Here is a 15,779-nt window from a genome sequence, read left to right as displayed (position 1 = left end):
ATGCTCAAGCCGTTCATAAGTGATCGTATTGTGCAGTGAGAAGGGTGTGCTTCCCTCGGACGTTCAAAGCAAGCTTCGAATTTCTTCCCAAACTCAGTTGTTTAAGCTTATTCACGCGCATACAGCAACGTTCAAGTTCAACTTGCAGGTTTGCATTTGGTTTGCGATAAGTACGTAGCAACGAAAGCAAAGAATTGGTAGCATGGTTTTCAAAGTATTTTTGGTGACGAGTTGTTCCGTGCTGTTTGTACTTTCTGGAATGATGGCGCAAGCGCAGATGACCAAAGTAAGTTCAATTTGATGTGTTTGTCGTACACTGTTTTGAATGATCAGTATACCAAATGGTACCAGTGATTTAACCGCAAGAGATACAGAAGACCGAAAACCGAAAATATGATGTGACTTTGAAGTGGTTGAAATTGTATTGCCGGTGATAACTTTGCGCGTATCAAATAATAGACTTAATTGCTTCAATAAGCCATTAAGAGTATTAATAACATAAATCTATTTAATTTCAAATACGTTTTTGGAATATGAAATTTTATCATAATTTAAACCTACGATAAAATCCTCAACTTGTTTTGTTCTGATTGATCAAAGGTGCATCCTCTGTTGAATATTTCTTGAAGCTGTTTTTTTTAATAAGCTTTTGTTTTGTACTGTGCATGGTTAATTTCGATTTTGTAATTCGGGATTAAATACTATGTAGCACTGTGCGCCTATTTTCAACTAGCAGCAAGATTACCTAATAAGTTGTTGGTGTAAATTGTTGATTTCAATCATCGAGCAAACTCAAACCGGCGAAATTAGAAAACAAAAACGTTCAACCGTCCACACCAATGAATGATTGGTTAGTCGGTCATGTGGTGTTACCTTGAGTTTACCAAAACCAAAAGTGATATGGGTACCGATGACCACTGTATGGCAACGACGGTACGGTTAGTAGCGTTTCGATGCAGCGCTTATTTATATTTTGGTTTGTAATCGACGAGACAAAGACAGACTATGATCAACACGGGTTTCTTCTTTTCAGTATTTGACATTCATATTCGTTCAATCAGCTGAATATACCGTTGGTTATACGGGGTTAGGGTTTAGCGTAGTTTTAGCAAGTTTTATTGTGATACCTCTTAATTTTTCACGTAGGTATAATATTTTCGGGAAGAATTAAATATTACGCCTACCAGTGAGTGTTTGTTTGTTGTTTGACACATTTTTCACATTTAATTTGACTCTTAAATTGGGGTTAGTTTATTTTACATTGTTCAAATATGTTGTAAATTGTTGATGAGAAACCTCTCTTATTATTGTACCTACTTGTCATTTTTAAGTTGGACAGTGAAGTCCTTATGTGCAGTTGCTGGTTGCTTTTTAGTTGCCGTGAGAGAAATTCGGGTTTTATTTTCCCTGAAAGTGGTACGTTTTTGATCGGGCCTTTTTTCGTTGGCAAGCATTGAAATCCGCTTTCCAGTAGCTTCACTCAACTCAATTTTTTTTCAAACTAATACGAGCTCATCAACGTTATACAATTGATACAATTTTTTACTCTTATTCACAATATTTCATTTGGTTTCTCGAAGCTTCAAACTAGACATCCAATCGATAGCCGAGCCGAGACAAAAAATTGCATTTTGTCAGTCCCAAAAAGCAGTAGTCAATAAAAAATAATCTTTTTGCGTATTTCATTATTCATCGCTTGTAGCGCGCTGATCGTACAGTGTTCTAATACGACGAGTCAATGATCGTTAATAAAGAACGTTTGAACTATTTTTTAGGTTTGTGGCTTTGCTTCTAGATATTTAAAGTCGCTTCTTTCAATGTAACTAGTAAAAGTGAGAGAGTTATAAAATTATAAAGTAGAAAATCGAAACAGCAATAACGATCCATTACTTCGACCGTAGATAAATAATGGAAAGTCTATAAAACAATATACTGAAAGTATAAAATCAGTGATTTATTTTTAAATTTAGCTCAAACATTATTTCTTTATTAAAAAAATAAAATTCAAGATTTTTAGATAAAAAAGCTAGACCCCCACAATTTTTATTCCGGCCCTGGATGTTACCCAGGTGTGAGACTGAGAGCTGGGCTCAAGGTACGATGCTGACCTAACAAGCCAGCCATCGTATGTTCGAACTCGGCTCGTAAGAGACTGCTAGTACGATCGTACAAAACATGGCAAACCTGTCAAAAGTATTCATATACAGGAGGCATTCTTAACTTAATGTTTTCAAGCATTATTCTGCGTTGTTCTATATTTCTGTGCCTTAGCAGTGCCTCGAAGCCGAGTGCCAGAGAGCGACAGACGAGAAGAACCGTGCCAGGAGCCGCATGCTCACTGCGGCAGCGCGTCAGAACAAAGAGAAGTACAGGGGGCAAGAGCTGCCGAAAATAGAACCTACCGTCGGAAGAAGCGCGAGTACGAGGAGCAGGTGCTCGCCTGCGCAGAGGACAGCTATGCTCAAAACGACGTGCGGAGATTCTATAGAACTGTCAACAGAGTCAGAAGCAGGAATTTCCCTGTGCCGGTCATGTGTAATGACAAGGACGGCAACCTGCTTACTCATAAACCGACGGTTGCTGCCAGGTGGAAGGAGCATTTTCAGGCGCTGTTGAACGGTGAGGAGCCGGATGAGCAGAGCAGGAACAGGATGACGATTATGAGTGACGAACAAGCTGTGGAGCCACCAACACAAGAGGAAGTGAAAAAGGCGATTAGTGAGCTGAAAAACGGCAAGGCCGCTGGGAAGGACGATATCCCGGCAGAACTTCTAAAAGCAGGAAGCGAGCGGCTGTACCATGCAATCCACCGGATCTGAGCGTATGAACAAATGCCGAACGACTGGTTGGAAGGCCTCATATCCCCCTTTCTCTAAGAAGGGTCATCGACTGGATTGTTACAACTATCGAGGCATTACGTTACTCAACTCCGCATATAAAGTGCTCTCCTGTACCCTGTTCTTCAGATTGAGACCGTTAACGGAATCCTTTGTTGGCGAATACCAGGCTGGTTTTCGACAGGGGCGTTCCACGACTAATCAAATCTTCACCCTGCGACTGATCTTCGATAGGTTCCAGGAGTATAACGTGCAGACGCACCATCTGTTTGTGGATTTCAAGACGGCATACGACTCAGTGAAAAGAAACGAGCTGTGGCAGATCATACTGGAACACGGTTCCCCGACGAAACTATATAAGCTGAGTCGTATGACGCTGGAGGGATCGAAATCATACATGCGGATAGCTGGCGAGACATCAGCCGCATTCGTAACGTTGGATGGACTGAAGCAGGGGGATGCGCTCTCTAACTTACTATTCAATATCGCTCTTGAAGGTGCAGTACGAAGAGCAAACGTGGAAAGAAACGGTACAATCATCACGAAATTTCACATGCTTCTTGGTTTTGCGGACGACATCGGTATCGGTCGTTACCGGGATACCGGGCCGTGGTGGAGGCCTTCGTACCTTTTAAGAGGGAAGCAGCGAGATTGGGACTTGTCATTAACTCTGTCAAAACGAAGTACATGGTAGCTGGCAGGGAGCGTGGGAGTCCCCGAGGTGTTGGTGCTGAAGTAGAGATAGATGGGGAATAATTTGAAGTGGTTGACGAACTCGTTTACCTTGGTACGCTTGTGACATGTGTCAACGATATGGGCCGTAAAGTGAAACGACGAGTTGCAGCTGCGAACAGAACCTTCTACGTACTACATAACCAGCTAAGGTCCCGTAGTTTGCTGCCTCGCACAAAACTAGCGCTGTATAGGACGCCGATACTCCCGGTGGCCCTTAACGGACATGAAGCATGGACGCTGAAGGAAGTTGATCGACGAGTGCTCGGAGTTTTTGAGCGTAAAGTTCTGCGATCGATACTTGGCGGAATCACGAGTTGTACCAGGTATACAAATATGCTGATATAGTGAAAATAATACAGCGGGGCAGTGGGCTGGACATGTAGCCAGAATGTCGACAGAGCCGCCAAAACTATCTTCGGTAGAGAACAAGGAAGAGGCCGTCGCTTCCGTAGTAGGCCTCGCACGCGGTGGATGTGTGCGGTGAAAGAATATGCACTGCCCAAGACAGAAGAAGCTGGACATCTCTAATTTGTTCGGCCCTAGACCGGTGAACGGTCCATTAGCCAACAAAGTAAAGTAAGTAAAGCGATGTAAGTAAGGTTCCTAACTATTTGGCTCCGCTGCTCCTTTAACTGAACACAAAGAGCTCCGCGACCCCCTTTGCGAAACACAAAGAGCTCAGCGGTCCCCTTTGCGTGGCACAGAGAGCTTCGTGGTCCCCTAAAAGAATTTGAGCCGCAAGTTTTGCAATTCGAGGCTGCGTTTTTCAGTCTTATATCGTCCTGCGAACCTAATTTGTTCAACGTTCTGGTCCTAATACGCAAAAGAGTTGAAAATCTGCTTTCACAGAGACATCTAAGAAAAAAATATTTGTCTGTAAAATTCACCAATAGCTTTTGCGCTTGAACTGACAGCCGCAACTTACAACTGAAAATGACAAGCTCAGAAGAAAAAGTAAATTTTTGTTGCACTGTGTTATCAGTAGGCTTATTAGATCTACTTAAATTCGATCCTGCGATCACCCACTTGTCGAAGCGGACTTTTCAACCTTGCGGTTTCGAAGCTCTTCTACTATTGCTTACTAAATTTTCTACTACTGTGCGATATTTTTCCTAGGAAAGCATTTTCATATTACTGTCCCAGTAAAAGTACAGTTCTGTTATAGTTAACATGAGCACGCACATAAAATTCATCTAATTATCTTAATTATGGTAGTTTTTTCCATTGTTTTTTTTTACAAAAAAACAAGATCCGAAGCACATCTTCGTGAATTTGGTTGAAAAGCAAACGAAAAAAATCATCTGGATACCTCTGTCGCAATTATTGTAGTCTATCGCAAGATCAGGTTAACAAAAACAAACGTTAGCCGTTGTGTAGCTCTAGTAGTTGGACAGCAAAAACGAAAAAACGGATCCGAAATCACTTTTCCCATTTTAGACCGAGACGAAATAAATATTTGTTATAGAATAGTTTTAAATGACGCATTGAACCTTTTATACATCGGAACATTTTTCATATGAGCTAGCTAAAAATACTATTAAAAAAATACAATAGTGACGCCGTATTTGTACATGCATTTTAGCGAAAACTCATGTATACCTCTCTTATGTAATATCATTTGAAACTATAGCGTTAGTTCCATCTTTGTAAACTTTTTTCGCGTTCCCAACAAGGTCGAAAAAACGCGTATGAGATCCAAACTAGTTTTCCCCATGTAGAGTCAGTTTAACGCAGAGGTTAATAGCTTTGAACATGTTTTCGCCTTCTTAGTGAACGATGACAAGTGAAAGAGCCTCTTTTGGCGATTACCAGCGCTACCACCCGGAAAACCCATTTGAATATTATGTGTAAGGCTAAGCTAACCGGGTGCAGTTTGCAACGCAGTCGATGCACCAATTGCCGTTACGTAACACCCGGGCAGCTTGTTTAGTGTCCTCACGTCTCTACCGCTCGTACGAATCTGCTGATGATTTTTCTTTTCCTTTCCGATTTTCTTTCCGGCTTGCGTGCACCCGACCAAATCTAGAAACGCTGCATAAGCCAACCAAATGTATCCAAAAAAGTGGACAAGGTTATCCACGAGTGCCAGGAGGAGATCAAAATGAACCTGCTTGAAGGTAATGCCCTTGATATCATCTTGTTTCGCATCGCTTACAATATTTCGATTTTTATTTTACGTTTACATATTTCAGATACCCTTCGAATGTACAAGGAGGACTGGCATGATCGCAAAAAGCGTGACGTAGAAGCTGGAGTCGGTTTCCAACACCCAACGGTTGTGTCCAGTGAAGACAAATGGATCGCAGGGGTAATTTGAATGGTAAACATTGGCTACATTCGCAGAGGAAATAATATGTAGCATTTCACAGTGCCTGATGCAGTGCGTGTACCGTAAAAATGATGCCGTCGACAAAAATGGATGGCCCACTCTGGATGGACTGGTAAATCTGTACACGGATGGAGTTAACGAGCAGGGCTACTTTATGGCCACCCTCAGAGGTGTCGATCGGTGCCTGAAAGGTACTTCGATGAAGTACAAGGTGAAAAGAAATGATATTGCCGGTAAGCTTGTTTTCGTTTTGATGATTGTACAACTTTATATGTAAAAAATCCATCTGTTTCAGATCCACTCGAACAATGTGGAGTTGCGTTTGATGTTTTCGACTGTATTTCCGATATGATTACGGATTACTGTAGCGACCAGCAGAGGAATGTATTTCATTAAACATGCGCTTATCTTAACGGTTGATCAGAGTATAAATGATTATTTATTATGTAGAAAATTTTAGGGTTACCATATTTATGTTGAAAAGTGATGTTAGTTGGATAATTTTAGTTTTTAAATAATTAAAAGTGTTACTATACAGGTGTATTTCAGTAACATTCATCAGTACTTTTCTCTGTATAGTGATTTTATTAAAGTTTACAGACAGCATGAGAAATGTTATTTAAATTTTTTCGAGTATTATTCGTTTTAATAAAAATTACTCTTACAAAAAAAAAAAATAACACGAAAACACTGTGAATCTTTTGTAATGCAAATTCCGCATGTTTCACAAAAATCTCTTCGCACATGAGAGAATTAAAGTTCTACTTTAGATATAAAAAATTAAAATTATCAATAGAATCTAGTTTTTGATAGGACTAATTCTATCTAATATGTACATATGACTTGCTTAACCAGCACTCGTATGAACATAATGAAAAAAATAACGCGTATGGGCTGATCATCGAAAAGAAAGTTTTCGGCAGCTTATTCAAGTATTGGGGCATGTTTAAATTTGTGGAATATTTGTCGAAATATTTTGTTAAGTTTGGCAAAAACACACCGCTCTGTAGTTAAGAATTTTAGCGAGATAAACAGAGTGTGTAGGTATAACTTTTAAAAGAACTGTGTATAATCATGAACTTGAACAACCTTCTTTACGAGTGACAAAACTGCTTTCGAAAATAAAAAAGTCACAAAATAATCAAGTCACTGTTAAATCAAGTTGTAAGGAAATGCCATGCCAGGCGCCGAGAATGAAACAAAGAAATCTGGAACTTAAAGCTGCGCAAAACCCTGTTAAATTACATTTTTTCAATTTTAATTAACATCATCATCATCACATACGCACAACGCACAGTGCGTTGAATGTATGCAAATGCAGGACAAAAATCAAAACAGCCATTCTAGTAATTTTCTCAATTGATGTGACACGAAAAAAGTTTGCATTTGCATAAATGACGAATGTCAAATACATAATCACAAAAATGTCTCAAACGCCAAATTCTTTGTACAAAAACATAAAATGATAATTTTCCTGAAATATTATCCATTCCGAGATAAAAGTCTTGAAAAGCATATTTAAATACAACTTTTACAGAAAAACAACTGGTTTTGGTATAGAACTCAGAAATTGTCGTTTGGGACACATTTGCGATTCAGTGTATTTTAAAGGATCTTCAGATCCAAAGGTAATGAACAACTTTCTTTATTACATCAACGTATTTAAATGACGAAACCTTCTAGTATTTAGTTTTGTTTTGTGCTACCATACACTCAACACATTGTGCGGCGTTTTAAAGACGATAATTTCGATTGTCCACGTGAATGAAGACTAAGAATCTTCTAAGACGCCGAATTGGAGGAATTGCTTGATGAACAACCATGTCTAACGCAGGAAAAAACTGCTTCGGTATAAGGAGTTACGTCGCAAGCCATTTTCGAGCGATTGCATGCTTTGGAAATGATTCTGAAACAAGGAACTTGGGTTTCTTATGATTTGAGCGTCGCCAAAAATAAAAAAGTTTTCTTCAACGCATCGTGACGGGTGAAAAAAATCACATTGTTGTATGCAGAGCCACGACCGGAAGTCTAAATCTAGCGCAAAACAAGAAAATATTTAATCTTCAATAATTTGTTTGTTGTCCTTATGAGAACAATTATTTTTCAATTTGATATCGGATATAATGTTGATCGCATCTGTGTGCTACTTCGATAGAGGGGATCAAGGCATTTTTCTGATAACACAGTTGAAGCTGTTTTTACACTGAAAATTTACTGAACGGCCCATATTTTTAAATTCCAGCATTCCAAAACGTTTGTGTGTTGTCAAAATACGGCAACTTTTCATTGCCAAAAGAAACAGAAAGTACCGGCTAATGTACCTACTACTGATGCTGCTCGGTACTGCACAAAGGCAGCTTTTACTAGAGGGAGTGCCACTGCACCAGCTGGCCCTGCAAATATCGCTGCTGATACCACTACTGATGTTAATGCTATTCGCTGCTACTGCTAAGTGAGGACTGCTGATGTCGCTGTCTAACACTCATATAAGCAGTTTCGGCTGAAGGCCAAATAGTACATTACTAGGTCTATAATTCTGTCGACCGTGCTTGGGAAAGTAATTCTATAATGACCAATCAGAGGTCTAATTATGCGTTTTGACAAGGCTTGACAATTTTCAATAATACAATAGTTCGAATAATAAAATTACAATTCTCTGCACTTGCGAGTATTCTTACAAGATTTTCCAATCTATTGCAGCAAGAACGAAGGAAATTCATCGAAAGCTAACTAATTAATTAGCATTTGAAAGCTAACTGATTTATCAGATTTTCGTTTCACATCCCTAGGTAGCCGAACTTCCTGAGAGACGTAGTTCTACGTCAAAATAGATTCATTACAGCATGCTGGTATGTCACCGACTAGGCCAAATCCACACACTGCGAATGGTATGTTGTGAATTTTGTGGGACCAAGTCGGTGTTATTTATTATAAGCTGTTGAAACCGAACGAAACTATCACTGGTCAATGGTTTTGACTTCAATTGATGAGTTTAAGAAACGAAAAAGTGCTTCTATCGCATGAAAACGCTCGGCTTCATACTGCCAATTAACACTTACACAGCCTTTATCAACCGTTCATTTTATTAACATACGAATTATTAGCCTTGAATTGCAGAAATTACTGAAGATTGTGGTTTGGCACAGATCTTTTTTGTATTCTACCCGATCAGAAAGACAAAACAAAAATGTAACAGAAGCTGTTAGTTTCCCGATCAGAAAGAATGAACAAAAATGTAACAGAAGTTGTTAGTTTGTTACGGGAAAAACCTTACAGGCTGTGTTTTCAATTTGGTCCCGTCAGGCGTTAAAATAACAGAAATTATAACAGAAATGATTCTGCTAGTATCAACCACATATCAAAATTTGTTACTAATATATCAGCTCTCTAACAAAATAAGATAGTATATAGAACAATCTAATAACAAACATTGTTAGAAACAACAGGTTGTGATAAAAATGAAATACTAGTTAGACTTGTTTCAGAACTACTTAATTTCACGTTTTGTTATTATAACTCATTCAGATTCAATTTTGTTATCAAAATTATATGGAAAAATACAAAATTGTATCAAAATATGTTATTTGTATCTCACGTTGATAGAATTTCGCAATTTTTTAGTTATGCTCTTCTGATCGGGTTGTTATGCGAAAAGTTAAAGGGTATGTGCTTGAGTGCACAAACGTAGGCTTGACGTGGGACTATTGTGGGTGTAAAGATTTAGTTCTGCCATAGCCATAGTATATGATACACACCAAACGAAAAATACCATACACAACAATCCATGAACAAAAAAAAACACACACGCTACTCACACACACACACACGATACTCACACACACACACACGATACTCACACACACACACGATACTCACACACACACACGATACTCACACACACACACACGACACTCACACACACACACACACGATACTCACACACACACACACACACGACACCACACACACACACGATACTCACACACACACACACGATACTCACACACACACGATACTCACACACACACACGATACTCACACACACACGCTACTCACACACACACACACACACACACACGCTACTCACACACACACACACGCTACTCACACACATACGCTACTCACACACACACACATACACACACACACACACACACGCTACTCACACACACCCTACTCACACACACACACACACGCTACTCACACACACACACACACACACACACACACATACACACACGATACTCACACACACACACACACGATACTCTTACACACACACGCTACTCACACACACACGCTACTCACACACATACGCTACTCACACACACACACGCTACTCTCACACACACACACGCTACTCTCACACACACATACACACGCACACACACATGCTACTCACACACACACACACGCTACTCACACACACACACACACACACACACACACACACACACACACACACACACGCTACTCACACACACATACGTTACTCATACACACCCACGCTACTCACACACACACACACACGCTACTCACACACACACACGCTACTCAAACACACACATACACACGCTAACGCTACTCAGACACACGCACTTGGTCACACTATACCTACACAAATTACTATCGGCAGCATCCAAACGGCTTCCAAGTCTTCCAATGGTCCCTTCCAACGGCTTCCAATGGTTCCCAGTGCCGATCACGTCCAGTTTCGAGCTGTATTCCAACAACGATATCTGAATTAGATTACCACTGGTGGGGTCCAACTCAGATCGAAGGGAAGCCGAACTGTTCGCTTTGACGGTCGACCAGGGAATGAGCTTCTCTCAACACGGAATGTCCTTTTATAGCGTCACTCAGTGTGGGAAACTTGGGTGATTGGGGGAAGAACCAATCACGTGGAAGCATCTCTGCTTTCTTTCTTCGTCGCTTACGTTGAGTGATGAATGCGATGCCAATTGGCTGGCATTGCTAGCCAATGACTAAATGCGTGAAATCATTTCGTCTATGTTTTTGAAGTCTGAAAAACCAATCGTATGAAAAATGTATGTGGATATTCGACCTTTAAACTTTCCCGCAATTTTCACGGAGTAATAAGAAAATGGTAACTAAAATTATCATGTTATACAAATCTTGTATGTTTTAGCTTTCCAACGGTATATTAACTATTGAAATCGGAACAGTTGTTTGAGCGCTATTAGCATCTAAAATCTTCCATTCCGCCAACCAAAAACGTTACATGTTCAATTCAGTTTTTCCAGAAGGTACCTCAGTATAGTGAAGAAAGACGTAGTCCCACGTCAAAAACCTTTCAGGTTGGGTTTTTAATTTGATCCCGTTAGGAGTTAAAATAACAGAAATTATAACAAAAAATATTTAACAAAACAAATTTAGATAGCATATAGAACAATATAATAACAACCATTGTTATAAACAACAGTACCGTGCTGGACCGAAATCCGTACACCTAAGCACATGATAATCTTCGACGGTCAATATAAAATCAAGAAATCACATATTGCTTTAAACTGACATGTTTACTTATAAGTCTACTTCTATTTTATCACTATTTTCAAGCAAAATGATTAAAATCACTCTGAAACTCGAAAAAATCATGCTTTAATAGAACATGTTTTGAATCGAAATCCGTACACAGTTTTTTGTCTGAATCAAAAACCGTACACTTTTGAATCGAAATCCGCACACACGCGATATAGACTGGATTAGAGTCCATACAGAAATAAATCAAAATCCGTATAGATATAGAAGTGCATAAATGAACATCTTTTATTTATAATTTATCTTTAAATTTACGAATAAATATATTTTGAGGATCACTTTTTTCCTAAAGTTTCACACGGTTTTCTAACTTTTTATATCAGCTGAAAGAGTGCAATTTTTCGTAGCGTTTCGTTGCGGCACCCCTTATTGTAGCAACCGGAACGCCGGAATCTTTCGGAGCTTCCCGGTACGACTTTCCCTAGCGCACCTCAGTCACAGCTCCTTCGAAATCATTTGCCGTATATTTATACTTGTTTTCTTCCATTATATACAAGAAGAAAGTTCAACAATATATGCATGATACACACGCTGTACGGATTTCGATTCAAGCAATTAACAAGGATCAAAATCCGTTCGGCACAGTTTTGGTTGAATAAATACAATTTACACTATTCACCAGACAATATACAGCTCGAAAATTACGAAGACTTACCTTTCCCATCAATTTCAAAAAGATTCACAGAGTAAAACACGTATATCCCACTTGAAAAACGTTTTCATCTGAAGAACGTTTTCTTAGTAAATTCTCTAACGATACAACGAAATGACAACTGAAACCGATACACGATTGATTTTTTATTTTTATTATTTTTATTTCATGGCCTCCTGACGCATAGTTTAATTTAACAGAAGGCCAACAGCTCAACGGACATGTACATGTCACTATCATATGAATTTTTATTTTTATAATGCTTAAAATTGAAGAAAAACGTCAAGGTGTACGGATTTCGATACTGTACGGGTTTCGTTCCAGCACGGTATTTGATAGAGACGAAGAATATGTTAGATTTGTCTCAGAACAACTTCACTTCAGGATTTGTTTCTATAACTCATTCAGATTCAATTTTGATATCAAAAGCAGGTGGAAAAATACAAAATCGTATTAAAATCTGTTATTTGTATCTCGTGTTGATAGAATTTTGTATTTTTTTAGTTAGGCTCTTTTGATCGGGTACTCTTCATAACATAACTAATTGTGCTCGTGAAATTCCTGATAATGTTTGATTTTACCAAATCCATTATTGAAGAAACTAAACAATAAAAATAATTCAAGTTCAATCGCACAATGTTAGATCTGTATTCATGTTGGACTGCACAAGGCATTTAATCGAACATTTCCTTTAAGTTTAACCTACCTGTTCTATATTAACTTCAGCACTTAAATTAATAGAATCTCAGTCAACGTTTAGTTGGATTGGATTCAAGTCATAAGTTAATTGTTCGATTGTTTTGTCTGGGACCAGATTCAGGGACCGTTCCATGACAATGGTTCAATATTTTCTAACGCATGTTCGGAGCTCCGAGAACTGTGTTGTTTTCGTCAATGTTTAGGTACTTCATTTTCGATGTTTAACTTTATTTTATGTATGACGGATTACGCGTCAATTCAGCTATGGTGCCAGCAGAATCCTCTACGACCTTGATGAAACTTAATATAAATTGATATATATATATATAAAACAAGATGAAAAACCTACACGAGCATGCAAGAGTTTGTTTAATGACACTAAAACATGGCGAATAATAAATAAAATTAAAGACTTCAACGCTGTGATAAGTAGTAACCCTGCTATAGAAAGTAATTACTAGAATATTTTTCGACTGAAGTGATTTTAATTGTTTTCTGTTACGAATTGTCATTTGATATCAAATATTGTGTTTCTCTACATGTTTAATTAAAAAAAGAAATTGATGATTTTTTAATACCAAATTTCCACTAACAGTCTAAACTTGCACCGCAAACATTGGCAAAAAGTGCCCTGTAATGACTGAATGCTTGCAGCCTCATTGAACACCAATCATTTTCTTCGAGCATCAGTTGAATAACGTGTGCCCAACAGAGTTATGACTGCAGACGAATGGGAAGATGTACTGTGATCGATAACCGCCGGTGATGAGCGGATGCAGTTTGCACCTACAATTGAGCTTCTTATTTCGCTATTAAACAAACATCTACGCCAAGAGGCGTCACGGTTGAATGTCTATAGTTGGAGGCAGCCTCATATTCGAAGATCGCATAATGTTTCGTCGCGATAACAACGCGTTACGGTCAGCCAGCGGATGAATGGTCTGTAAACGACACGAGGGAGAGGAACGGTGTTAACGGATCACATATCGCGTGTAAGAATCTATAGGTTCATCTGCGAGTGTACGGTTTTAGTGAATGAGTTTTCGCGTTGCAGCAGATATAACCTGACCGTCATGCATACCTACAGCCGAGAAGCAGACTGGCTAAGGTAATCTTCCCATTTTAAGGGTAGCGTTCGTCCTATCTTGGGTCGTTTTACTCTCCTGACCAACATATTTTGAAATGTAGTATTGAAGCAAATCTGAGTAACTTTAAAATCTGACCTCATGTACAATATTTGTTTTTAAACAACATTTTTGGAACATTTGGAACATATAACGGATGAGTGGATGAGGGACCAATATGGGCTCAAATACTCTACACATTAGTTTGCATTTTCGGGAAACAAGTCAAGGGTGTATTCATCATAATTTCCAATTGTTTTGTCGGTCGTCGGCTTACGATAAAAGCAGTTCATGTGATGGTGACTGAGCCGGCACCTAGTCGCCCACATGAACCGTATGGGGCCTCCCGTGCAGAAGATGCGCAAAGATTGAACCAATGAGATTATGGTCTCGCTTTTCAATGTCGTGGGAGGTGGCGTTGCTGACGATGTTCGCGTTCGCGTTACAGCGCTGCTGTTGAGACAAGGGAGGCAGATGTGTTTTGTAGCTCTGTGGAATGCTAGATAGAATAGCAGATTTTCGTAAAATTTTGGACAACCGACTCACAACAGTTGGGTTTTGAAGAGTTGAAATGAACTGTCCGCAGTGTCTTCGTTCAAACGGATACTATCTGTTGAAGTAGTGAACAGGAAGTGGGTAGCGCTATAGAACATGGTTGGAACGGATGGATGGTTTATCTAATATTGGTTGCCACTATACTAGAGATGATTAATGGTTGTTTAGAAGGGATATCCGTATCAGTTTACAAGACATGTGACGTATTTCATTCATAGATTTTAACTCTAGTAGCAATTAAAGCTCAATCGAGATACACCATTGAGTTAGCAATAGTAACATGTTGAACAGACCGTATAAAAAAAATTCTAGTTCATCTCAAATTTAAACGTTTTTTTTTTTGTTAAACGCAGTATGAATGCTTCGCGAAGCTGCTGTTACCTTCTTAAGCAATTGAATTGTGTACAAACTACAGGGTGGAAAGTAGCGGCGTGCAGACGTGTACTAAAACTACTTTAATCGAATATTATGGAGTGGTCAGTTGGCGTTAGTTTCCGATAGATACCAAATCGGTCAGCGTTTGATACTGAAAACGCTTGAAAATGTAATGTTTGTTATATTGTTTTATGATAAAACTTGAATCAAAAGTCTTGAATAGTAAGCAGGACTGTTAATCCTAATAAAGTAAGATGCAGTCCAACGTCAAAAAATCTTCTATGACTTTTAGCGAGTTGGCTGTATTTACATGTTCAAGAAACGACCAGTCGAGCAAAATCGATTCTTTATTATTTTTTTGTGTAAACCTGATAAGCGCGATTATTTCTGTGTAATTCAAATGTCTTACCATATGGTCCTACTAATCCGTTCTCAGTTAATAAGTGTAGCATCCGAATAGGAACCACAACTATAGCTTAACCTTCTGTTTGAATTTAAATTCCAGCGCCATCAAAATGTTCATTGAGCAACCGCTTTTCTTAATCGCTTTAAGCTTTTTCCTACAATTTCAAGATCTACATCGTTTCCATTTTCACCTCCTCCCATTGTGGTTCGTTTGTAAACCGTGTGTAAACTCATATTAACTATTTTGCTACTACTATTACTAGCCTACACTGGAATTCGAACTGGGCATTATTCACAGCACTTTTAGCTTCAAATGCTATCAAACTTTTAATTTGGACACCAACGAACTCACAATGCAACTTGCGTCCGGGGGTTGCTGCCTGTGCTGACATACAAAGCGCGTCATAAGCTCTACAAGATGGCACAGCCAGTATCGTGGAATCTCTTTGGGCCGTCACCTACAATCTACCACCCCTTCCGAACTGCTTGCCGGTCTAGAGATAGAC

The 15,779-nt window shown here is 39.0% G+C and overlaps 1 protein-coding gene across 1 annotated transcript; it reads left to right on the top strand.

Moving 5' to 3' along the window:
- LOC129722805 (general odorant-binding protein 70) lies at positions 1 to 6,500 on the top strand. Its single transcript, XM_055676571.1, has 5 exons — positions 1 to 286; positions 5,599 to 5,689; positions 5,765 to 5,880; positions 5,942 to 6,134; positions 6,197 to 6,500. The coding sequence occupies exons 1-5, from the start codon at positions 203 to 205 to the stop codon at positions 6,295 to 6,297; spliced, it is 585 nt and encodes a 194-aa protein (XP_055532546.1). The 5' UTR covers positions 1 to 202; the 3' UTR covers positions 6,298 to 6,500.
- The last annotated feature ends 9,279 nt before the right edge of the window (positions 6,501 to 15,779 follow it).

Source organism: Wyeomyia smithii, chromosome 2 (assembly GCF_029784165.1).
Source record: "Wyeomyia smithii strain HCP4-BCI-WySm-NY-G18 chromosome 2, ASM2978416v1, whole genome shotgun sequence".
NCBI lineage: Eukaryota > Metazoa > Arthropoda > Insecta > Diptera > Culicidae > Wyeomyia > Wyeomyia smithii.
This window is presented reverse-complemented; position numbering and strand designations above follow the sequence as displayed.